The following is a 27,131-nucleotide window of genomic DNA, read 5'->3' on the forward strand; positions in this document are numbered from 1 at the left end:
GACAATCTATTATGGCTTTTATTTAATACAGTTTCAGATGTCTTTCAGTGGCAGAAACAAATTAATGTACATTTTTATTAGGTGTTGTATCTATTTAATTGACTGTCAAAGTGATGAGAAGTTAGGAAATCATCCAAAAGAGAGGTCCATCTCCCGTAGCCCAACAGCTCACACATTAGGTAGGTTTGCCCTGTCAGTGGGATGCCTTTAGAAAACACTAATAGCTTCCAGCTGGGTGGAAAATCAAAACCTTTGGGGTCTGACAAAACTAGCAGATTTGAATTTGAAAGCAGAGCTAATGCCTCCATTTTATTTTTTACCACTCGCCCATAAAACATTATTTTCCAATATGTCAGCCTCATTTGGTGGCCAGTGGTCTGAAATTGAAAGTGGAACAAGCAAGCGGAGAAATCTGGACATTAGTGAGTCCGCCCTTTCAAGCTGGTGTGCCACTTTGTGGACAGGTCTCCCCTAAGAGCAGGGGGGTCTTAATGACCATTCATCAATGCTCGTTGGCTGATCATTGAGTGCCTTCTCATTCAGTTTATCAAGTCTTGCACATAAAAAGTCAGAATAAGCCTTATTCAGCTTTGTTAAAGGCAACTAGGAGTAAAATGCTCCATTTGAACCCATTTTGCCCTGTTTTTTCACTTTGTTAATGCAGCCCTGCTTAAATGAGTGCCTTTATTGGGTCGGTTAGAATATCTGAAACTATTAATTCTCTTGTATTGAATAGCTGGTGGCAGGCCAGAGCAGATGGGGTAGAAAGGTATTTGGTTGGGTGTATTGCTTTCAATTAGGATCAATGAGGTTTCAGCTCCTTTGAATTAACTCACTTAATACCTACTGTGTGAAGTCACGGTGTATCACAACAGCCTGCTAGGAGCAAGTGGAAAGTTGAGAAGACCTGTGGAAAAGTTTTAACTCAAACTCTTCCTTCACCAGTGCAGAGAGCTTGCATTAACTGCAGACAATTTCAGTAGACTGCTAATCCCTATTGGTAAGTCAGGTTTGAACAAAGGAAAACTCTATACTATAGGGATGGTCTGTTTTGGAAACAAGTGGAAAATAGAGTAATACAATACCATAATGTCCTTCTAGTGAATGAGCTAAATGTACTGTCAGAAATTTATGTATTATTTTGGGAGCTGGGCATTCAGTTGTTGACTAAATTTACTGATTTGGAAAGTGATTTTTTAGATGACTCTCTTTAAAAAAGATTGCCTTAAAAGTGCTCTGTGTTCTTAATTAAAAGACATGCATTAACTGACATGGCTCTTCTAAGGAAGACACTTAATTGGTCAGCAATGTATTCTTTGTTATTGTTTTGAATATATTTTAAGTTTTAAAAATATGTTCCCTAATGATAATGCAGGTCAGTGTTTTATGCCAGGGAAAACTTCCACAATACATATTCTTTTTTCCCACTCACTTACATAAATGTATTCATCATGTTATTGATTGTCTATTTTTATTATACAATTTGAATGTTAGAGATCTTGGCTCCTTATACTCTTTTTTTTTTTTTTTTTTAATTAAAAGGAAAGTTACCTCTGTCTAAGTAACTGTATAGAACTATAGAACTAATGCATCCAGGCTTTCCTGTTCAGGGAGAACTGCCAAATGGGGTCGCTGCTTTGCTTGCCTCCATGGCTTAAAGGATAAGAGGAGGAAACTGGTTCCTGGAGAAAATGCTGAACTAGTCTCAGGTGCACACACACTCAGGCCCTTTCTGCAATCAGATTTCTAGGTGAGCATCTCCAGGGATCCAGGTTTTGTTGATGTGGATCAATTTAAAGTGGCAATTACTGTAGTCAGATAACAGCTTAAAAAGCTTTTTTACACATAGAAAAGATACATAATCGCACAGCATATGGAACTTCAATTTTCTGAGCTGTGGTTTAGGGACTTGCAGTGTACCGATATTAAGACCCAGTTTTAAAACCGGGTATCATCCAGTTTTCTTAAAGTGTATTGCATTTTTGTCCTGTCATTTTCTATTTTAGAAGTGATTCACCATGCATATTGATGAAAGTTGGGTTTCCCACTGTGAAAATGTTCTCTTTCTAACATAGGTATAGTATTAAAAAGAAAATCAGTGGCATGTAGCATTGGGTGGCTTAAAAAAAAATACTCTCTTTAAAAATGAAAATCTGCAGATTTAGGATGCTGGATTCCATAAAGGCCCTTATAGCAGGGCTTAATTGATTATCCACCCATGCCTGCTATAAAGCTTTCCGTCATAAGAATGTTTGAACTCGGTGCATAACTGTTCTGAAATCCATTACACAGAACCTCATTACAAGTGACATCTAACTAAGATGAACAAAAAGATTGGCCTCATAAATAGGGTGCAGTACACTATTAGTGACAGAACAGAGTAATCATTATGAATTATAGTCTTTTTACAAGTTGTCTCTGACAGTGATGGATTTTTGAGGGGTTCACTAGATGAAGCAGCACTTCTTGGACGCAGTATTTGGGGACTGTAAAAGTTCTTATTGATTGACACTGTTTACCAAAGATGATCTGTTCTTAGTTTGTGCAGGGTATGTGTGTACATGGGCATGCTTTGAAACAGGTTGTGTGCACTCTTGGGATAAGGTGTAGGAAGGGTGAGGAGGTAGAAGTCAAGAGTCACTGCCTCTATTTTCAGATGGGTTTTTATGGTTTCTTTGAGGCAGCAAGTAGAGGGAAAATCAATCTGATAAGGGCTAAAAGCATATCGAAAGTGTAGAATAAGCACGGGATGAGTTGGAAGACTGTGAAGGCAGAGCAAGAGTTAAGGGGGATGCTCCCGGCTGTCATATTCACTGAGCTTGTGGGCTGGTCAGAGGCTCCTAAGTGGAATTGTTTCTGTGTTTATACTGGATTGAACATACACTGGAAAGGTAAAGCCTGAGGGGTCTGTCTCATCATGTGTCGTGTCGTTAAACTCACAGAGACCTAGGAAAGAGTTGCAAGTGTTAAACTGAGGAAGAGTTTTAGAAGTGAACAGTATTTTCCTTCTGCCTGGCATTTTTGTTTGTGTAGAAAAGTCATGCAAGGCAGGCAGGCATATGTTTCTCCTATGAGGCAAGGATGTTTTACAAAGGACTAAAGAGGGACTGCTGAGAGGAAAATAGCCAGCTTTAGATAAAGCACTATAACAAAGGCTCTAGTTTTATATATCATGGTGTCCATTAAAGCTTAATAGGGAAGAGTCCATTGAACCTGGCTGGGTATGTGTTATTCATGGGAAGGATAAACATTTAAGAGCGTGCAAAAAACTCAAATCAGGAGGACATGATGGTTCAGCTTTTGAAAAGGCTTTACAGTGAGGATTTTGTTTTCATCTCCCATGGATCTCTGTGCAAGGTAGAGGAGAGTAAGCTAAGAATGTTTGGAGCATATCAACGCGGGGATCCCAGGGGGTTAAAAGCACGCTAGTAAAATAAAAGTGGTCTGCTTCTGCTTCTCAGAAGTGTTCTATTTTACACATACTACTGAGAAGCTGACAAAGGAAGTGATTCTGATACTTTGTTCAGTCTGATAAACTGGCACAGTATACACAGTCTTAGAACATTTTTTATACTGTTTTTGACTTCCAGTTCAATAAACAAGCTTTGAGGTCTGTGCCTGTGTTTGTTTTTTTTAATAAAGTTCCCAATTATGGCGGTTAACATGCGAAGGTGGAAAGGACAGCTTTCATTGTGAGCAGTGGTAGGGGGTCAGGTCTACTTTCTGTTCTTTTGGCAAAATAAGGGTTAACTTGTAACGGGCTGGGGGTGGTGGTGAATGAATTATTCAGCATTTAGCTTATCATTCTGCATTTTACTTTCCGTTCTTTGGTGCTCTGGAACTTGCTGAGAGAGGTAGAGTGGGTAAGGGGAGGCAGGGGTTGTGATACTTTGCATACACATCCCTGTCATTGTTCTGCCTGAAGAGACAGGGCTGGGTTCAAGGCCACATGTGCTCCTGTCATCATCCACATTTCTGCTCCAAGTGCAATCCGGAGTGTCAGCTCTCCATCTGTCTCTGCCTGGCAGGCGCACGCGCCCAGCACCCTGCCTCGGGCTATGCCGCCCCAGCCCCTTCTGACGGCCCTCCTCTCTCTGCCGGTGCCCATTCCAGAACAGGAGGCATGAGCCCTGAGCACGCTTGCTCTTAGGAGAGAGCCACTTTCTGTGTGTTCGTTGGATTCAGGGATGCCTGGTGAGTTAGCCCTGCTCCGCTTTCTCTCTGTGGTTTTGAAATGAAGAAAGCTTACTTTTTATTATGCTTGGAAAAATACCTTCTGCCCCACGGTGAGCTGTATTTTACGTGGGCAGGCAGAGGCTGGGGATGACAGAGGTGAGATGTGGAAAGCGGCATAAAATGAGCCCTCAAAAATCTCGGTACAGGGGTACAGGGTGTGGAACCCTTGCTTTTAAAATGTGGGAGGTGTGTTTTAAAGGCTGAGGGCAAGTACAGCCACATATATGTTTGCCAGAGCAATTTTACTTGAGGGATTTAGCTAAAGTAAGAAGTATTGTTTCTGTTCTGGATTTTGTGACTGTCATCTGTACCTTGTATCCTGGGCATTTCATCTGTGGAGAGAGTTTACAGATTATGGTGGAATACTGGGATAAGGTCTCTTTAAAAAGCTGTTCATGTCAGAGAAAGTGAAGGAAGCTTTAGGGACTACAAATTATTTCAGTCTTATCCTAAATCACAGTCCTTAGATGTCATCAGGCAAATAATCGAAATCGGTTAATTAAAAATAAAAAGTCTGCTGAATTACTGAAGCTGTTGTGGTCCTGGAAATTTAGTGTATGTCTGTTTCCTCTGAAAAATATTATCTTTGGAGCCTAGGGTGTTTCTGTGATTGTTGCCAGTGAAGGCTCTGCTTATGGAGAGAGAAGCTTGGTAGAAGCCTGGTGGGGAGAGGGTGTTTCTGCTTTCTCAAGAACTACATGGATTGCCCTTTACCTACTTTGAGTAGCCTATCTCAGAAAAAAAAGGGCAGATAGAGATCCTCCAGCTGGCTGATATGTGCAGATTTTTTGGGTAGGACAGGCAGAAGTGGCTGTACTTGGTCACAGAGTTTGTACACCTCACAGATGGTGTTTTGAAACATTATCTGCCAGTTTTCTGCAACCACAGTTGTGTGTAGGTATCACCAGTTGTTTGAAGAATGTTTTTCCCTTTAGGATGTGTCTTGTAGTCCTCATCATTATTGATATATGTGCAGAAAGGACGGATTTGTGACAGAACTGCACCTTTTTCATTAGTTTAGTAGACAAGGGATGTGTGTAGCTGAAATATGGGGAAAATCAATTTACAAAAAGACAATGACTGAGGTCTCTGAAAGGTCATTTTAACTCTTTAAGCGATCATCTTGATTTATATGCACCATGCAGCTAAAGATGTAATGTGCATTGGGTATGTGATGTGGAATCTGTGTGAAAAAGTGCTTGTGTTTTTTATTTAGCCAGAGTATTGTAGTATCGTTTTATCTGATTTTTATGTCATCAGTCAAATCTAATTTGTTTTTATGCTCTTAATTAATATGTGTTAAATGATCTGATTTATTAGTGTTTTGCAGAGTCTATATTTTGTTTTGGTAAAACAAAACCCTATAATAACCCAAAGCCATTTGTGAATGATAATAAGTGAAAGAGATTAGTTAGGACCCTTGCTATCCCATGCTGGTTACATGATTTTAAAGTATTCTTCAAAGCATCCTTATTTAAAATGCATTGAACTATATTTAAGGTTTTAGAATCATTGATAAGTGTGTTTTAGCGTTGTCGTTAATATATGACTGGTTCTAAAGCAGTAACCTGAAGTGTGGGCAATGTTTCTCACTGCCTCTTGCTCATCAACTGTGTTAGAAAACCTTGTACTTTGATGCAGAGAACATATTAACAGCTGTGACTATGAGCTTGTGTCAGAATGGCGATACTTGAGCGGTTCTGACACTTGGCTATTTTTGATACCCATCTGCACTTTTTAACCACTACTGTCGGATGGACTACCTCTTAATATATTTTTAGCATATTTTAGTCCATATATATATACTTATATTAATGGACAGTTTTTACCATCTGGGACAGATTTTATATTTTTAAGTAAGACATTATGTGTGGAAGACTAAAAGGATGTGTTTCCGGTAATTTGATATTGTCACTGTTTCTTTCTTAAATTTGACTAAGTGTTTATATATCAACAATTATTATTATTATTATTATTATTATTATTATGATCTTTTTTCCGTAGGTCAGGTATCAGAATTGGATCCTGGTTGTTCCAAACTTGATGTAACAATTCTCAGATCTAGGACCTTTTTCATAAAAATGGGGGATCCCTGGAAACAGATGTGCACAAACTCATTCAAAGACATACTAATCTGTGGGGATGGGTAGGTAAAGTCTTAGTTTCAGGGTTTCTATAACTATGTCAGTTAATAAAAAAAAAAAGCACTTTAGCTGTTGATAGCATACTATTTCAAAAGGAACCATGAAAAGTCAAAGGAGGCCATGCATGCTTTAAAGAAACAGATTAAACTGTTTTGATGATTTAACGCAATATAAGGAAATATCATTTCACTGCCTGTCACTTTGGAACAACTAGATCCTTGTGTTTAAGGAAAGAAAAATGTTTTCTTATGAGAAGGCTAGGAGACGTTTGGCATTATAGTATTTCAGGAGGAGATGGCTCTAAGCTTTCTGATACATTTATATTTTTATCAATCTTTGTATAGTATTAGTAAAGAACATATGTTGACCTACAAAATGCTTTCAGGACTGTTTCCTTAAAAGGACAATAAGTGAGCACAGTCTGCATAGCCCAGAAATAGTGCTGTTCTTTCAGAAGATGGCTAGTATTAGGTCAGACCACCCTTTCTCAATGGTCCTGCTCTCCAGATGTGACTGGAACTTTTTTTTAAGTTCAAGTTTCCAAAAAAAAAAAAAAAAAAAAAAAAAAGATTTGTTTTCAAAATCTGGTTTTACTTAAGACATCTCCATCCTGGAGTGCATTTCATAAATTGCCCACATATTTTTCTTAGCAGAGAACTTAACTGGCTGTAATTTTTAACACATGGCCACATCATGTGATATTTTCAAAACACTTACACATAGCTTTAAGAAGGTCCCTGCAGAAATGATCCATCCTCTCACAGCCAGCCTTTTTTTTTAACAGCATATCTGCATTTTCCATTTAGTAGAGCTATATATTATTAGCTTACATTTTTGGGTAGTAAAACAGTGCATTGCTGATTGTAAAACATGGACTTTATTATCTGCTGAAAATTGATTTGGCATTTATAGCCACTGTGTACTAGACTGTTTTTCTGTTTTTAACATCAATGCTTGCAAGTGATGATTTGTGTAAAAAACAGAAATGAAATTGCCATGGACAGACAACTGTTAGTGTCCCTAGTAACTGAACATTTGGATAATGCACCTGGTTATTATTTTTTTTATAGATGCATCTAAGTGCTATTATACAAGAACATGAAACACAACAGTCCATTCACTGTCACTCTATTTTTACCTTGCAAGTTGATTTGCCATTGTGTTAGGCTAACTCTTTGCTGTCAGCTATTAAAGACAACTATACCAGCAGCAAATACCCAATTATAAATGTAGACTGTGCAGACATTACTTTTTTGAAACAGACATTTAGAAGTTCCAGCTTCTCTTCAAACCCTGGCCCCAGTTCCCTTTTTCTTTTTAAATTATTTTCTGTTAATATTTCTGAGTATTTGACCTTTCAGTTCTATATATTTTAAATAATACTTGGAAACTTTTACAAGGTATCTTCCTCTGTAGTTAATAGTTCATTGAAAAAGAAAAGCATTTAATCTGTTTTTTGGGGGAGTGGCTATAATTTTGGACATTTTCATAAGACAACTAGTTTATTGTTATTTCTTAAAATAAGCATTTGCTTAGTAGGCATTATATAGTCCAGAAATGTTTAGTAACTTTCATCACTACACTGATATTTAATGTTTGCAAGGGAGATACTGTAATAACAATATTCTGAACAGACTTTTTTTTTTTTTTTAATTAATTAATTAATTTATTTTTGGCTGTGTTGGGTCTTCGTTTCTGTGCGAGGGCTTTCTCTAGTTGTGGCAAGCGGGGGCCACTCTTCATCGCGGTGCGCGGGCCTCTCACCATCGTGGCCTCTCCCATTGCGGAGCACAGGCTCCAGATGCGCAGGCTCAGTAGTTGTGGCTCACGGGCCTAGTTGCTCCGCGGCATGTGGGATCTTCCCAGACCAGGGCTCGAACCCGTGTCCCCTGCATTAGCAGGCAGATTCTCAACCACTGCGCCACCAGAGAAGCCCTGAACAGACTTTTGAATCATCAAAGGAACAAATACATTTTAGAGTCTGGAAGACTGATCTTGAAAGTGCCTTCAGTTTACAGATGTTGAAACTGAGGATGAAACTGAGGATCATAGAAGTTAAGTGACTTGCTCAGGTGATTTATTAAAGTAAGAAGATTCACTCTCTTTACCATGCTGCTTCTAAATCTCATATACACGCTACGCTCACTCACATTACCATATTAGTGTCAATCGTACTTTGTTGTCTTTTATATTCTACCCTGGATTGCTCTTACCATATGCTTTCTCCCCTCCTACTCCATGACTGCAGAGCTATGTGGGAGAAAATTCTGTAACAGTAATCACTTGGCCTGTGGCAAAAGCATGCCATCAAATTTATCTTATAATTGTTTGGAAATTAGCCTGAATGTGGTTAATTACCTGAGTATTAAGCAGATCGAATAATCTGCTTAGTAAGGCTGTGACAACTGTAAGGTTACTGTAATAAGGAAATTCAGGTAGCAGACCTATGTGGGTTGCTGAAAAATCTACCAGGGACTAAATAACTATGGTTCAGTCTCTCCATGCCAAGTACTCCAGGAGTTTTGAGTTCTAGTGCTCCAGGCAGTGAAATAAACAGCAATTATGATATGGAATAACAAGAGCCTGGAGACAGGTAAAGGAACCCAGAGGCAGGTAGTACCTAACTGGATTAGAAGTCAAGGACAGAGCCGGAAGGGTGGGCAGTGGGCTTATTGGAAAGCCTTGCCTGTCTCCTACTTCTTCAGATTGGATCTCTGTTAATGTAACTTAACATTTTTTAGTTTGTTGTTCTTATACTGAGGATAGGACATTGATTTTTGTTTATTAAATTTTAATATCTGTGTGTGACAGTGGGTATAGTATTTCTTGAAAGCAATTTCTTTGTGTACAGTTGTGGTTCTTTGGTAGCTAACAGTATCTAGTGGAATAAGTCATTAACGTAAATGACTCATAACTTGAGAACAATAGGATTTCACACCTGACCAAGAAGGAGGTTTATCTGGCTGGCTTTCTCAAACAGCTGTTTGTATTAATTAATATTAATGTAAATGTACTTTCTGAGAATGTCTAGCTTAATTATGTTTTTCAACCCATAGAGTTCCAATCAAAGGAATCGGGATATCCTCTTAATCTCAAAGGGAGTATGTAACTGCCATCTCCGAACAGAATAAATCTGATAGTATAGTATAAGCCTTTTATTGAAAGCCTATACATGCCAGGCCTCAAGGCTAGGCACCTTATATACTTTCTAATCCTCACTACAGTTCTGCAAAGGGTTTCTGTGACCATGTGATCTATTGGAAACCTGAAGATCAGATAAATTAAGCATTTTCCCTCGAGGACACACAGATATCTTTAAATGTTAGAGATGGGATTCTCTGATTTGTCAGCTGATTTTGGATTCCTTTTTTGTTCTTTTTAAGGAGGGGTGAGTCTGATGCGCTTGATGAGAGGATGGTTTGTAATGGAAGCTAGATGGAAACATTTAAAGGGGGATGTTTGAATTTGAAGTAGAGTAGCATAGAAGGTGGAGTTCTCTGTGCTGAAAAATAAAAATGGAAAAGCATTAGCCTCAGTCATCAAGAATGATCTTGGGTAAAGCAGGTTAGCAAGGTAGTTATTTCTCTGTGTATTTCTGCTTCTCTTGAGAGAGTACAATGGGAGTAATAGGCATTGGGGGACTAATGTCATTATTTTGAAAAGTCTAATAGAAATTGTAAATTTACTCCCTGAAAAAGCTGTATAGGTTAACTAAGATATCACCTTTCTAGGCTTTTGGAATGAGGTAATCCTGGCTATCTTTTGTTGATCAGAACCTCAGATGGATGATTTTCTATGTTTTGGATTATAGTAGAAAACTGGAAATCAAATGATGTATTCAACACATTGGCAGACAAAACTGTTAAACACTGTGTGGTTAAAAAAATATCAGATCTCTTGGTAGTGAGACTGCTGGGTACCCATGGTTCTGCCCCAGGAGGTTCTAGGCAGGCAGAATGTGTTTCCAGAAGATGAGCACGGGTTGTAGGAAAGCAGATTATCTTTTTTCACCATGCCTCTCCCCCTCTAAAAAAAACAGTTGATTTTTAAATTGTGGGCTGTTTTCTCTAGAAGATTTCACTTCTGTTTTCCACATTTCCCTTTTAAAGGCTAAGTGATAAGTGCAGTCTGTAAAAAGTCTCACTTTATTAGAGGGATTCTTTTAATTCTGTGTGGTTTGTTAACATCATACAGTGTACTTTGATGCTCATGCAAGAAAGTAAATTTGAAAGTACCGATGAGAACATGATACTGTAAAGAGTTTGGTCTTAAGACCTATGTAATTAGACAGGCAGAAATGCTCTTTAGGAAGAAGGGATATTTAAGGGTGTCTTTATCATGTGTTTATGGCTTTAACAAGAGTCCTAAAGAGTTTGTCCAAATAAACAGACCATTCTTAATAATCTGGGATGATTTTGATGGGGTGCTAAGTTATTTAGAACTTTGGGAAAGACAATTGTGCTTCTGAGCATATCATTACTTTACATTTGAACTTTGCACGATTTAACTTCACTGCCTTCCTTTGGACTTGTTTGGTTTAATGATTCTCAGGTTATTGGGAGGAAAATGCATAATAAAATTTGAGGGTCCTGTGGTAACAATTTATATATTATTTCATTTGAAATGCTTAACATGTGTTCTGACAAAGATATGACTGGAACAAAGAAGGGCCTTGATTCTGACACTTTCCATGTGAGATGGGCATTGTTTCCTCTTTAAAATGGTTCTATCTGAACCTATATACTCAGCACTTAAGGCAACACATCATTTGAAAGGTCTGTTAACATTTATTTTTTTCTTTCTTTCTGCTCTAGCATTAGTTGTATTTGTACAGCCTAGAGACAGGAAAATATTAAAGGAATCAAAATGAAGATTTTTGTCCTTAGAAAACACTTTATTTTCTTCCAGACTTTCTGGAATGTTCTTAATCATTGGTTTATAAAATACAGAGTGACAGAAACCAGAGGTAAAACTCAACTTCTTAATTACCCAGGCATTCTCTTATATACCAGTGTTTGCTTGCTGAGCGTGAAATAGCCAAAAAAATGGTAAATGTAGATGTGATCAAGCTTTCAAAACTTTTTCAAGTTTTTGTACAATTTAGGAGTCTTTCTAAAGAACTTTGCTGAAAGGAAGAGTTACCTGTTATTATTTATTCGCTACATAGAGGAATATCATTCTGGCTTTTTTTTTTTGGTCCCAATTTTTTTTTTTTTTAAACTTTTTTTAAAAAAATTAGTTAATTAATTAATTTATGGCTGTGTTGGGTCTTCGTTTCTGTGCGAGGGCTTTCTCTAGTTGTGGCAAGTGGGGGCCACTCTTCATCGTGGTGTGCGGACCTCTCATTATCGTGGCCTCTCTTGTTGTGGAGCACAGGCTCCAGACGCGCAGGCTCAGTAATTGTGGCTCACGGGCCCAGCTGCTCCGCGGCATGTGGGATCTTCCCAGACCAGGGCTCGAACCTGCGTCCCCTGCATTGGCAGGCAGACTCTCAACCACTGCGCCACCAGGGAAGCCCTGGTCCCAATTTTTAATACATCTTATTACTTTTTTTTTTAATGCACTCCTTTAGGAGTCTGAAGAACTGGTTAAAATCTCTGGAACTGCTACTTACCCCCTGTTGTTTTGGGCAAGTAATTTAATTTTGCTGGTGAAGAATATCTTTCTTCTCATATCTTCTACTCATATCTTCTGTGGGTAAAGCATATCAGTGTGATGTTAATACACCTTTTGCTAAAACTTCTTGGAGAATTGAACCATTTTGTAGTGTTTTCCAGAGAGCAGAAGGGTATCTCTTTAAGCTACAAAGTTGCTTCTGTTTAGTTGTTTAAAATTTCTGTACATGTTGGTCAGTTATTTTGAATGGCCCTGTTCTTTATACTTAGCTATGTTCTTAATCAGTTTGTGCTGAATATGTTTTATCTTTTGCTTTATGACTTGGATTTATATTATAAACGATTAATATATTGTGTTTTATGAGGCCATCTATCAAAGAACACAGGGCATTAGGAATGTCAATTACTGGGTGTGAGTCAAGGTTCTTCCACTTAGTGGTGTGACCAGGAGCAAGTAAGTCATTTTACTATCTGCTTGAGCTTCACTTTCTTTGCCTCAGAAACAATTATTCTGTCTTGCCAACTTTTGCTTCACAATACGGTGGGTGGTAATAATGATTGTAAACATGCTGTGTCTCCCTAAAAAGCAGAGTTTACATGCAAGCAGTAATTATTAAAGGCAGACGGTGACACTCTCTGGACTTAAAAATAGGGGACAGCATTTGAATCACGCAAAAGGGCTCTAGCCTGTTGTGCTTGGTGAGTTTTGTCTATATTTGATGGGATTTTCTGAGTTTTGTCTACACTTGATAGAATTTTCTCTCTTTTCTTTCTTCTGCCCAACCCCTTCCTGTTCATGTGCCCACACTTTTACCCATTCCAGCAATTTGCTAACTTGGAAACCATATAACCAAACTTAGAATGGCGAGTAAAATAATAAAGTGCATGCTTAAGTGAAAACTTGAGAAGCCCATCTTGTTTTGTTTTTGTTTTTTTCCCCCCAGATATTAATAAGTGGCAATTTTAATTTGTGGCGTCATTTTAGGTGGCTGAGACCTTTCCCTCCTTACTGATTTTCATTTCTCTTGGTAGGAGATATTGCTAGAGAGTTGAATTCTGTCTAACCTTTTATGTATCCCAAGATACAGACTCCCCATTGTTTAAAATAATAGACATTTTATGTGTCATCAGCTTTTCTTGATAAAGCTGCCATTTATATTAAGATCTTGATTTCCTAGTTCTGATAATTCCATTCCAGGCTACCTGTGAGGTTAGCATGTAGTAGGCAATCAGCAAATGTTTGCTTAATGAATAAGTGAGGATGAGAGGTGGACTGGGATTCACAGAGATTTTAAAGGAAAGAAATAATGCATAAAGCATGTTAATTATGAGGGGAAAAATTAAGAAGTAAATCTTATAAAATTTTTGGTAAATGGTGTTGAATAATCAAGCATTTTCTTTGAGTTAAGGAAAAATAATACATTAAATTTTTTGGCCGTACAGGTTTCTTGGCAGCTAGCTGCATATTAGTTAATTGCATATTGCATGTATTATAAATCTGGTAGTTTATCATGATAATATTTACTAGAAGTATGATACAATATATAACACTTAAGAAAAACACTTTCTGACAGAATTGCTGAAATTAGAAGCAAAGCCCAGGGCTTTTGACATTTGTAATATTTGGGGAAATTAGCGCTCCCTCTACCTGGGCACTTGCATGTAGTTTGGGAGGATGGGTGTAAGGTGTCAGTGTTCCAGCAGACATATTGACTAAGATTCTAGCAAAAGACAAATATTAACAAAATATTTTCATGTTTTCACTTACAGAGTACATTCCATCAACAGTTTCTTCTACCAATAATCTTAGATGAGTAGCAGTTTGATAGGCTGATAAAATTTATCCTAAAGACTCCAGAGAGATTGCTAAAATAATTCATTCAGTGCCTGATACGTAATTTCTTGGAAAACATACAATTTCTTATAATAGTGAAACTTTCTTTAAATATTTTTGTCCTCTTATGTTTCAACATACACATTGAATCCTTTGAAAGGGATAGGAGGGCAGGTTTGAGTTTCAGAGAATATCATTCATTACCTTGTATACCTTGGAAGAATAATCTTGCTAATTTGACACATATTTGGTAAGTACTTCTCTTAATTTGTGCCTTTAAAAAATTTATAGAAGGTCAGTGTAGCTTATCAACTGAGTGGCTCTGTTTTTACAAGGATATTGCTGATACTCTGCATGGATTACAGACTTTCCAAGGGTCATTGGAGCACTTTGGAAACATGGTGTAGAATGATGTAATTAAGTGGTTCTTAAAGTGGGGTGCATGGGCCAGCAGTACCAGCATCAACCAGGAACTTAATTGGAAATGCATATTTTCTGCCCTTCTGCAAACTTAATCAGAAACTCTGGGGGTAGCCCAGTAATCTATGTTTGAACAAGCTCTCAGAGGATTCTGAAGCATATTTAAATTTGAGAATCACTGTTGTAAATCGTCGTTTTTCTGTCTCCTTGTGTAGTCTAGAGAAAATACCCCCCTTTTTTTTTTTTTTTATCATGGAGGTCCCAATGAATGGTAATCAAGGCAATTTATTTGTTTTAAATGATGTATTTAAAAAAAATAAAACTCAATAAAAAATAAAAAAATAAAAAACTCAAAAAAAACCCTACAATAAATAAACTCAAGAAATTACAAATAATGTGTTTGTTCAGAGCCTTGGTTTCTAATAGCATATTTGGATGCCCACACATTATAGCTAAATTGAATGAGATAGTTAAGAGAAGGTACATTTCAACCCAATTCTGTGGTGTTGTTTATTCTGATAGTTACTTTTAAAGAAGTGAGTCTATTTCATTGCACTCAGGCACCATTTATTATACCCTTGTCTTGTTTTGAGGCCACCTTCTGATTATTCAAAATTTTGAGTTTAGCTTGATCATCTTTAGAGAATATTTAGATAGACCTCAATTTCACAGTAATATCAGGTAATTCATAAAGTTTAGATATATAAAAGTATTCTTTTTATTTTTCTCTGTGTTGAACATAAATAAGGATTCATTGTCATTACAGATGTTTCATCAGTAGTGTCTGGAGAAGATTTAGGTCTTACATCTCCTGTATCTGCTGTTCTCTTTTGTGCTTGGTGCAACTTCAGCAAACGTAGTCTGACACGCTTTGTGGCCTTTGCCTCCTGTGATAAAATAGATTGAAATGATTCCTGACACCATCTGGTGAAGAGGAGCAGCCCTGGAGGACTGTGCTTTGAGAGAAAGTAACTGAATGCTAAGAAATGTGGAAGTCTAGGGACACAGGCAAAGGATTTTTTTTTTTTAAAGAGCATGAACATTAATACATCTTCTTGAGGTTTGATGGGACATGTACTGCCTACTGCCCCATCTGGTGCTTATGATAGCATGGCATATTAGCATGCTGCAAGTTCATAATGTATTCAGGGGGAGGAAACATCCCTTGCATACCAATTGAGGCATCCTCTCTTTCAGAACTGCTTTTGAATTTCAATGATGTTTATATCTTCCAAGCCTTGACCAAAGCGAGCATTTCTGCTCTAAGGAATAACATGAGTGAGTGAGATTGTGTGTGTGTGTTCATGTTCTCTCCTATTCCCTCATTAATTTATCTTCCTCCCTTTTTTCTTGATGAAATTATAAGTAGTTATTAATATTATGTTTTATGACTTTTAATGCTTTCTGTTTTGAAACCATGTAATACTTTGTTATTATTTCACTTATGGCACTTAAAACAGTTTGCCTTGTGAAATTGTGTAGTTGTCCCCTTGTAGATTGAACACTTTTTTTTTTTTTTTTTTAATGTCTGAAACATTTATATTAACATATTTCCATACATATTTCCATACAAATACAAATATGATTTTTACAAATTTCATGTAATGTCTGAAACATTTATATTAACATATTTCCATACATATTTCCATACAAATACAAATATAAGATTTTTAGAAATATATATATATATAAATATAAATGTTTCAGACATTACATGAACACTTTTTTAAGGGTCAGGCCTGTATCTAATTATGTATGTGTCTCCTTGGCACCTAGAGTTCACTCATCCATTTAAAAAATATATATTTACTGAGCTCACACTGTGGGTGTGACACTGTCGTAGGTACTGAGTAAGACTGGTGGGTCTGTTTTCCTCTCAGGGCATTTGTATTTTAGTTGGGAGGAGACAAACAATAAACAGAGAAACAGATACATCTCCGAGATAATTTCAGATAGGGATAAGTACAATTAAAAAACAGGCTAGGGTTTCCCTGGTGGCACAGTGGTTAAGAATCCACCTGCCAATGCAGGGGACACAGGTTCGAGCCCTGGTCCAGGAAGATCCCACATGCTGCAGAGCAGCCAAGCCCATGCGCCACAACTACTGAGCCCGTGCTCTAGAGCCCTTGAGCCACAACTACTGAAGCCCTCGTGCCTAGAGCCCGTGCTCCGCAACAAGAGAAGCCACCGCAGTGAGAATCCCGTGCACCCGAATGAAGAGTAGCCCCCGCTCGCTGCAACTAGAGAAAAGCCCGCGCACAGCAACGAAGACCCAACGCTGCCGAAAATAAATAAATTTATTAAAAAAACAAACAAACAAAAAACAGGCTAGAGGGAGGGTGGGTGAGTGGGGCCACTTATTTAGATTGGATTGTCAAGGAAGTCACCTTTAAGGAGGTAATATTTTTGTGGAGACCTGAAGGATCTGAAGAGTTAGTGGCAGAGGAACAGAAAGTTCAGAAGCCTTGAGGTGAAAATATGATCGGCATTTTCAAAGGTAGTTCGAGCCGAGTTCAGGGGTTAGCCCATTGCTAGGAGTTGGGATTTTATTCTAAATGTGTCAGAAGCCATCAAAAGTGACATGGTCTTAAAGGATAACTTGAACTGCTATATGTCATGTTCTTAGTAGGCACTAGATAACTATCAGAGGAATGAGATGAGCCTTTAAATACATGGAGGCACTCTGTTGAATTGGAATTAGCATGAATTTTAGAATCAGAATAAACATCTCTTGGATTCTGACCTTGATGTTTGACTTTGAGCAATTTTTTAACCTTTTTTAGCTCATGTCTTCTCATCTGTTGAAAGGGAAAATTAGTACCTAAAATCATAGTATTATTGTGAGAATTAAGTGAGGTAATTCACTTAAAAGACCTAGCACAGGGCCCAGTTAATAACAGGAGCCTGATCTACCAGCGACACACACTGATCATAATAAAACATCAGGATGGTTTCGAGGAATATTTAAACAGTTGGCAGCATCTTGTTGCGAATCCTTTTCTGGTACTGTTGTCTTCTTTTTTTTATAAATTTATTTATTTATTTATTTATTTATTTTTGGCTGTGTTGGGTCTTCGTTTCTGTGCGAGGGCTTTCTCCAGTTGCGGCGAGCGGGGGCCTCTCTTCATCGCGGTGCGCGGGCCTCTCACTGTCGTGGCCTCTCCCGTTGCGGAGCACAAGCTCCAGACGCGCAAGCTCAGTAGTTGTGGCTCACGGGCTTAGTTGCTCCGCGGCATGTGGGATCCTCCCAGACCAGGGCTCGAATCCGTGTCCTCTGCACTGGCAGGCAGACCCCCAACCACTGCGCCACCAGGGAAGCCCTGTTGTCTTCTTAATAAAACATTGTTAACATATTGCCAGGGTGGTAGTGTGCAGCATCTGCAGTCTCTTGCTCTTGATCTAGAATTATGTAAGGAAGGAAACTCAAGGAATTCTATGGCAAAGTCCATGCCCAGTGAAACAACCTGGGATTGAAAAAAAAATTTTTTTCTTAGCCAGAGTTTATCTCAGTGAACTTGAAAAATTTTTACAAGTAACACTCTGTTTTTTTGTTTGTTTGTTTTTTGGTTTTTTTTTGAGAAATTTTAACCTGAGGAAGTCAAATTGCCTTCTGAATTGGAGTGAAAATTGTGGTTATATGAAGGATATTGTAAAAAGAGTTTTAATTCATAAAGCAGTAACTTTATTAGTTAGTTGCATAGTTATTAGATATAAACTGTTTGAAAGGAATTTTTAATGCACTCAAGTGGAGAAAATAAGGCACTCCATAGTTTTTGCATGCATGATGCATTTAATTGCAAGAAACTATTCTGTGATTATTTTCATTTAGTCTGTGAGGCAATGTTTAGGTTGTCAAACTTTCTGTAGAAGAATTGTGGGGTTGGGGGGCAGGGGCAGATGTTGCTGGTGGTTGAATGTCTAAAGAGAGTTCCAAGTTACTATTGTCTTGGACATAATCTTATCAAATATATGGATTAGTTGAGTTATTCTTTAAACTCGCTCCCCACTTTTACAATCATGTATTTGTTTTTGGCTAGAGGTTCTCCGCTCCTCCATCAGTAGACTTTTTTTTATTATATCCATTCCCCTGCCACCCAACAGTCAGGAAAACAAATAATGCTTAAGTAATGTGGAGGGGGAGGCAGTGTGCACTTAACGCGATTCTTGAAATGTTTTTTGATGTCCTACAGAACTGTACAGAGCTGTTGACAGCTGCATGTTGTGTGAGAGGAGTCACATTTATTGCTGCTGAATTCTGGCTGGAGTGTAAGAAGAAGGGTGGGAAGGTAGAAGAGCCGTAGAAGTTTGGGAGGCGGAATCACAGTTCAGAATCTGGCAGCTGGCTGTTGGCTCCTAAGATTGATCATTTTCCTTAGTTAAGCACCAGTTGGATTCTTAACAACAGCATCTTTCAGAAGTGATGGGTTTGCAAGGCTTCAGGAAAATTCAGAGGGGATCATTTCCTCACTGAGAAATAGCCTTACAGACACTTTGTAGGCCATCCCAAATGTTGTCTGTTCAGCACCCTGCTTGCATACTCATCCTACCCTGCAGGATGCCATGAATACAGATACTTGCGTCATATTTGTTTTCCTCTAGAAAGAGAGGAGAAAGAAAAGCTGGCTGATCAGGTGAGATAGGCACATACATTAGTAAGTGTTGGGTCTAGCAGACAGGAGCCTGACACGTAGAACCTGCGTGGTGCAGTGCCACATCTGACCTAGGTCCAATGCCTCCTCATTTTAGTTTGTTTGGTTTACAAGATATAATATTACAAACGACACTACTGGATGTCTCCTCTCTTGTCTACTACGGACAGTGACCATATCTTGGATAATGGGATAATCCCCCAGTTTGTGATTATTTTCAGTTACTTTGCAAGGGTGACCTTTATTTTTGACCAATTTCTCTCACTTGCTTTTTTTTTTGGTTTCTAATAGTAGAAACAGTCAGCACACCTCAAAACTTGTTTCCTTAGAACATATTTAAAGATACTGCCCACAGTCTATCTAGTTAAAACGAACGTCTCACCTTCAAAAGACCAGGCTGGGTGTCAGATCTGTGCTTTGTTCTCTCTGTTGGTCCGTCCATTTTTCTCTTTCTTCCTGCCTCCATTCCTCCCTCCTTCCTTCCACAACACGCTTTACAGAGGTTATAATATTTCTAGGGATTTAACCCATAACAAGCTTCAGTCATGCTAAAGTCATATTGCACACACAGTGTCTGAATAACAATTTGCTCTATTTTCCCCCAGTTTAAGAATGAAGGAAGGGCAGGGCCTAGACATCATTTACTGACACTTCATAAATTTTGACAAAATCAGAATTTCTTGAAGATCTGAAAAAAACTATATTTTATGTTCATTTAAGCAATCAATATATTACAATTAATTATAAATGTTTACATTTCAAGTTACTTGTTTATTAGAAGTATATCAGTTGAATTGGTTCATTTGGTGAGCTAAACACTTGGCAACAAATATAACTTGGCACATGCTGACCCTTGATGTGTCTCCTTTCTGTTGTAAACTTTTGCATGTAGGCAGGTGTGTAGCAGATGCTGGAGGAAGTGGGTGAATAGATAAAATGGGTGTGGCATCCTTTGCTCTAGTGAAACGTCCGAGGCACTTTTGGGGCAAATTGTTTGAGGTCAAGGACTCTTTTATTGTCTTTTATTCCTTTTTTACCCATAGAGCCTAGCACAGTGTTTTGTACATAATATGGGTGATCAGTGTCTCATAAAAATAACCTGTAACTCAATCATAACAGTTCTATGATTGATAAATTCATTTAATCAGTTGTGTAGCAAGTATTGATTGAGCTCTCTTAATATCTGCTACACCATTTTCTAGCCCCTGGGGATGAGTCAGTGAATAAAGCACGCTCAATTCCTTGCCCTCATAGAACCTAATTCCAGTGTATGGGTAGGTGTGGGGGTGGGAGGACAGGAGTGGACAATAAATGATAAACATAAAACATAAGCGAATTCTGTAGTATGTTCGAAGATGATAATTACAAAAAAATTGGGCAGGGTAAGAAAGGTCCTTAGGACTGTTAGGGCAAGGGGTCAGCTTGCAGTTTTAATTTGGGTGGTTGAAATGGGCCTCTTTGAGAAGGGATTTTTGAACAGAGATTTCATGTGGCTATATGGGGGGAGAACATAAAAGTGGAGAGGTGGAAAGGCTGGAGTGTGGCCTGAATCATTTCAGGGACAGGAAGGAGGCAGCCATCGTGGCTTGGTTGGACCTGGGTGAGGATGGATGTGCACTGGGAGATCAGACTCAGAGAGGTGGCAGGGAGAGGGAAGGGGAGACCATGTGTTTCTTTTTAGGCCATTAAGGACTTTCCTGTCTAACAAATTGAACACTCATCCCAGGTAACCTCTGTCCAGCACCTCTGCATGATGCCATAACATCAGGTATTTAACAGTGTCTCAATCAGAAGACCTCATTGTGCCTCGAATTCCTATTATTGATTATTCTCTGCATCATGCAGATTATTTTACTATCATCGGTATTCAGTCCAGTTTGTTTGCTTTCTGGTTCTTTGTATTGCAGGGTGAGTCCTTTAAGCTAAGCACCACTCTATAGAGTGCTAGTCAAGGCTGCATATTCAGTCTGCTTTTGGGTCTTGACTGCTGTTCTCTAGTACTTTTAAACCCATTTTGGGTGTGATGTGCTGAGGGACAGGCATTTGCCAAAGGTAAACGAACAGTTGAGCTGGAGTAATATTAAAAATCTTTGTGTAAAAAAATGTGTTTGCATACAGGGAAATTATTTGCTACTCTTATTATAAGCTACGGTTTAGAATCTCCTTCCACATTTCTCTTTTTTAAAATTTTTTAATTCTTTTAATTTTTGGCCGTGCCACGCGGCTTGCAGGATCTTAGTTCCCTGACCAGGGATCAAACCTGTGCCCTCGGCAGTGAAAGTGTAGAGTCCTAACCACTGGACTGCCAGGGAATTCCCTTTATTTTGGTTTTTGTTTTCTTTTCTTCATAATGAACAGTCCCCATGTTGAGGTCTGTTATGCAGCCTCCCTACTGCCCTTGAAATGGGTTTCACTGGTACAGGTTACCCTGGCATCATCTATTAGCATATGAGAAGTCAACTGTGCAGAAAAACTCATTTCTTTCTTCTTTCAAGGCAGAGACAGTCTGGAATGATACATGAATGGACATAAGGTATCGATGAAATATTTGTGTCCTCTGGGAGAACACAGGCCACAGTGTAGACTTCCTGTGTAGCAGTAATGTCAGTTTAATTATCTGAATAATTTCCTTGGACCCACTTAAAATTTCTGACTTCTATGAGGTTGCTGCCCCATCTCAAAGTAGCTGAGTTGTAGTGGCTTCATAGGCATCATCTCAAAGTATAACTGAGTTTTAGTGGCTGCACATTAGAGAGGATTCATTTTAATGTGAAAAATATTTAGCTACTGACTCTGGGAAGGACTTGTGCAAAGCACTGCAGGGGTTTCAGAGAGAGGACATAGTCCCAGCACTGAAGGAACTTGAAGTCTAGCAGGGGATGTAAAGTTGAGATAATGGTTGCCGTGGAAATTGAGAGCCAGGAAAGTGGAGATTAATTGGGAAGAAATTGCAAGAGGCAGTGAGGGCCCAGATCAGCATGGTAGGAATTTAAATGCACCAAGGAGTTGGAGTCTATGGGATAGGAGTTCATTGAATTCGTACTGTTATTTGGGAGAAAACGAGGAGCAGAATCAAGAATGCTGCTGACATTTTGAGCCTGGGTAACTGGCAAGATGACTGTGCCTCAGTGGAAATAAGAAAGTCAGGAGGAAGAAGTGGTTCTGTGGAAAGGCTGATCTTACTGATGTGTTGAGTTTGAGACTCTTATAATAATAGAAGCCATTCTGCAGACAGTTGGAAATGTGGGAGGGTAGCTTGGGTGAGGAACTAAGTCCTGAGATAGAAATTGAAGTGGAAAAAATTAAATTGTATGTGACTATAAGGGGTAGACAATTTTGAGAAAATGGAAAATACTGGATTAATGTTTTATTCAAAATTGTGACTATGCATAAATTCCAGTTTGGAAATTAACTTTTATATTCTTTTATTTGTATTTTATACCTTTATTTCCCATGTTTTTGATAGCATTTATATTTCTTTTAGTTATATCAGAGCTATGCTCACATCTCATAATTATGAATACCCTATCTAGGCTCCACATTTCACTACTTTCTGATACTTATATCCTGTACATAGTTTTCTCATTGTGGAACTCGTTGACTCTAGAGTATCCTTATTTGAACCAACATGGTTTCTGGGTGGAGGGTAATACAATGCTTAAGAGCTTGGGTTTTGCAGTCAAACAAATCTGGGTATGATTTCCTCATCTGACCTCCATTTACTTGCTCTGTGTGCCTCAGTTTGCTCATCTGGTTCTCTTAAGTATTAAATGAAATCATGAAAAATTATTTCAACACACGTTGCCCCCCTCCACTCCTGCCCAATAAATGGTTGCTGAAGTAGTAGTAATGATGATAATGATAGCAATAATACTTATTCTATCTAAACCTCATTAGATGTATCCAAATCCTGCTTCCGTATGTTGCAGACGTGGGTATAGGAAGTAGAATGAGGTCCTTCCGTGGAACATGAGTTTGCTGGTTACTCAGGCCACCTCTTCATAGTACTCATTTTATCATCTCTTGAAAAGACGGATCATGACACAGACTGACTTACACCCTCTTGGTCCTGTTTAGACATTTTTTTCATGGATGCTGCTCCTGGTGTGGCGTTGACTTCTTCCCAACTGCCTTTCTGTGAGACCTTGTAGAACTCATATTGGTTTTCTCATTCACAAAATGTGAATACAGCCAACTATCAGTTACAGCCTGTTTATTCAGAGCGAATTGATTTTGACCTTTCTCTCCCACTGCCTCCCTTTTGCCCACATCACTGCTAATTAATTTCTGCACAAGAGAATGAGCAAGAGCAGTGATAAAACATAAAATTAAGATTAGTTAATGTTGGTTCATGAGGATTTTTGAGAGCAGGCAGAGCTTTGTCTGAGTTTTCATTTATTTATGCCATTCCTGACTCGTTATCATGAATAGTAAGAACTGGCAATTGTATCAAACAAATAAGCATTATCTGATAAAGAATTTAGAAATTTTAGGATAAATTCAACTGAAGGTATTACGAATTTTAATACCATCTTCCCAAAATTCTAAGGAAAATGTGACTGAAAATTTTCACATATGCCATCTTTTTTTTTTTTTAATTAATTAATTAATTAATTTTTGGCTGCATTGGGTCTTCGTTGCTGCGTGAGGGCTTTCTCTAGTTGCGGCGAGAGGGGGCTACCCTTCATTGCAGTGTGCGGGCTTCTCATTGCAGGGGCTTCTCTTGTTGCGGAGCACGGGCTCTAGGCATATGGGCTTCAGTAGTTGTAGCATGCGGGCTCAGTAGTTGTGCCTCATGGGCTTTAGAGCACAGGCTCAGTTGTTGTGGCGCACGGGCTTAGTTGCTCCACAGCATGTGAGATCTTCCCGGACCAGGGCTGGAGCCTGTGTCCCTTGCATTGACAGGTGAATTCTTGACCACTGAGCCACCAGGGAAGCCCCACATATGCCATCTTTAATGTAACATCTTATATGTTTGCTACTATAAAAAATATAAAATAGTCGTGCTACTTTTTATTTCATTTATTTAAAAATTTTATTGTGCATTTATTAAATTTTATGAGATAATAATGTTTCTTACAGTTTTGTGATAGCCTGCTAGAACCTAGTTTGTTTGTTTGTTTGTTTGTTTTTCTTTTAGTAGATTTTCCTTGCTTGCTAATACTAGGGCTCAAAGAGGAAAAAGAACTTAGTGTTTCTTTTTAGGAAGGGATTTCATAAACTTGGTTTAGGGACATTTGAGGATATTTTAGCTACTCTTAGATAATGGATGTCAATTTTCTTAAAATTATTTTCAATTGAATAAATTTAACTTTTCTAGGGAAACTTTTTTGGGAGGAGGGGGCAGGATGCTCTATAATCAGGCTAGCAAAGAGGTCTGAGAAATTTGTGTGGATTAAAATTCCTCCTTAGGAAGAGTCCTCCTCCGTACTCACCCTTCATTTTTTATGACAAATAAGAAATATGTCTTCTGGGACTTACCTGGTGGCGCGTAGTTAAGAATCTGCCTGCCCATGGGTTTGAGCCCTGGGCTGGGAAGATTCCACATGCTGCGGAGCAACTAAGCCCGTGCACCCCAACTACTGAGTCTGCGCTCTAGAGGCCTCGAGCTACAGCTACTGAGCCCGAGTGCCACAACTACTGAAGCCTGCGTGCCTAAAGCCCATGCTCCGCAACAAAGAGAAGCCACTGCAACGAGAAGCCTGCACACTGCATCTAAGAGTAGCCCCCGCTCGCCACAACTAGAGGAAGCCCATGCGCAGCAATGAAGACCCAACACAGCCATAAATAAAGAAAGAAGAAAGAAATATGTCTTCTAGTGAGAGAAATGAGAAATGGGAGAGACTGAGGTCTGGGTGAATTATCTGGATATGAACAAATAGGGACACAAGGGAAAGGAATAAGAACCCACAATTTTGAATGAAAATATAGTTGTTTGCTAAATTTTCTCTTTCTAACTCACATGCTGAATCCAAAGATGTAGCTTTGGACAGTAAAATAATGAAATACGACATAGTCTTCCTGTGAGAATGCTGTGTTTGTTTCATGAGCAGGTGCTTACCTTTTCACTTCGTGTGAGTGTATCAGTCAATATCTGATTCTGAGTATTGCAGTAATAGCTGCCATTTATTTAGTGTTTGAGTAGTTCTAGACATTGTGTAAGTGCTTCACATTCATATTTTCTCATTTAATCCTCAAAATCACCTACTGAGGCAGTTGCTAGGACCACCCATATCTTAAGGTGAGGAAATAAAGATTCACAGATCAAGGAATTTGCCCAGGTTAGGAGGTGTATCTAGGATTCCTTTCAAGGCCTGCTGATATACAACCCACGCTCCTAGTTACCTGTCTCTACTGTTCCCAATGTGTCATCACCGTATCATAGGCAGCAGGCACTTTACCTGCATATACTAAAACCATAGAATTTTTACAGTTGAAAGAAATCTTAAAGAACCACACCTTCATTTTATAGAAAAAAAAAAATATATATATTAGGCACAGAGTTTTAAATAATCTTTTATTTGGCCAGCCAGTCGGCCAGCAAATATTTACTGAGCATTTACTATGTGTCAAGTAGTAAATAAGCCAAACATAGCCCGTGCCTTCCTAGATCCCTGGTGGCCTTTATTTATGTATTTGATGGTGGGTTATTGGGGCGGGGGGGGGCGCTAGTAGTATAGTATAGTAGCTGAATCAGGAGCGTGGGCCCTGAAATCATACTCCTTGGCTTTGAATCCTGTTCACTAGCTACAGGACAATGGGCAAATTGATTAATCTTTTTAAGGCTCACTTTTTCCATCTGTACAATGGTAATATTAATAACATTCACAGCACTGGCCTATTGTGAAAATTAAATGAGTTAACATATGTAAAGCATTTAGCAAGGTACCTGGCACTCGGTAAATGCTCAATAAATATAATTGCTATTAAGATATTTTGACAGTAATAGTAGTGATATTTCTCCCAAGCAAGGAGGACACACATAAAGTTATTTACAATAAGATGTGTGTTGTGTTATGACAGGGGAAGGAGCAGAGAGCTTTGGAGTGCAGAGAGCCAGACCCTCTAACTCCCAGTTGGTTCAGGGCAGGGTCTAATGTAGAAATGCTATTTTCTTTCTCACCTTCTATGATTTTCTTTTTTTAACTTGATGACTTTCTTTCCTTTGCTGTCCTAAATCCTAGTGTTTTTGACTTACAGCAGTTTGCCATCAAATGTTTATTCAGAGCCAGCTACTAAGCATTTACTTACTAGGCTCTGTGCAGAATGCTGGGGTGGAATAATCAATAGGATGTGGGCCTAGTCTTCTAAGGAATGTATGTGTATGTGTGCATAGTATACACACCTGGACACACACTTGCAAGCACAACAATTGGATGATGCTAAGTTCTCTAATAGATATATGCAAAGTAGAGCCTAAAGAAGGAAGTGATCATCTCTCTCTAATTTGAATGTGGAACAAGGGTAATGAGGGAAGCCTTCATGGAAGAGGTGGCGTTTCTTCTGTGTCTTGAAAGATCACAAGCTTCTTGTTGCCAGAGGACATTTTAAATATAGGGAAGAACATAAAACAGGAATGCTAAGGCATGAACCAGCATGGCTAGAGCTTACAGCATGAGGAAGTATCAGAAGTAGACATCTGTCATATAGGTTGGAGTGGCAGAAAGGAAAGTAACTGGAGGCTTTTAAGCAGAGGGATCATATTGTTGGGTTGAATGTTCATATCACTTTGGAAGTGATGTAGAAGGTAAATTGAAGAAGATGAAATCTGCAGTCTGCTTGGTGAGATAGGATGATGATTGGCTTCAGTATCAATGAAAAAGAGAAGGAGGCTGGGAGCAGCAGGCTCTAGGGGTACTAACTAGAGAGAACCAAAGGGCTCTAATACATCGGTTGGATGTGGAGCCAGGGACTGGGGAGTCGTGGTGTCTAGGATGACTCTGAATTCTTATTTGGACAACTGATCGCCATTAACCAGAATAGTGAATAATTCAACAATAGAGCATTAACTTTCAGGTTTATCTGTTATATGACTGCTGAGATATTCCATAGGGAGCTAGATCACAGGTTTGTTGAGTAGAGATGTGTATACTGAAAATCTTGATTTGAAGTCAGAGGTGATAGCTAAAACCTTTGGAATGGAGGCAAATGTATGGTGTGAAGAGAGAAAAGCCTCGAAAAGAACCCTGGTGACTACCAGGGCATCTGAGAGTCAGGTCTCATTAAAATCAGG

At 38.6% G+C, this 27,131-nt stretch overlaps 1 protein-coding gene across 4 annotated transcripts in view; it reads left to right on the forward strand.

The window, feature by feature from the left end:
- Positions 1–27,131, forward strand: part of RUNX1T1 (RUNX1 partner transcriptional co-repressor 1) — a 135,907-nt gene that overhangs the window by 34,716 nt on the left and 74,060 nt on the right. Inside the window, exon 1 of one of the 4 annotated variants that reach the window (XM_059901441.1) lies at positions 4,119–4,194. The exons of the other annotated variants lie outside the window; for them this stretch is intronic. Coding sequence (XP_059757424.1) covers positions 4,188–4,194 — 7 coding nt within the window. The 5' untranslated portion in view covers positions 4,119–4,187. Of the gene's footprint in view, positions 1–4,118; positions 4,195–27,131 lie in introns of those variants that run through there. 4 annotated transcript variants of the gene reach the window in all.

Source organism: Balaenoptera ricei, chromosome 17 (genome assembly GCF_028023285.1).
Source record: "Balaenoptera ricei isolate mBalRic1 chromosome 17, mBalRic1.hap2, whole genome shotgun sequence".
In the NCBI taxonomy this organism is placed as follows: domain Eukaryota; kingdom Metazoa; phylum Chordata; class Mammalia; order Artiodactyla; family Balaenopteridae; genus Balaenoptera; species Balaenoptera ricei.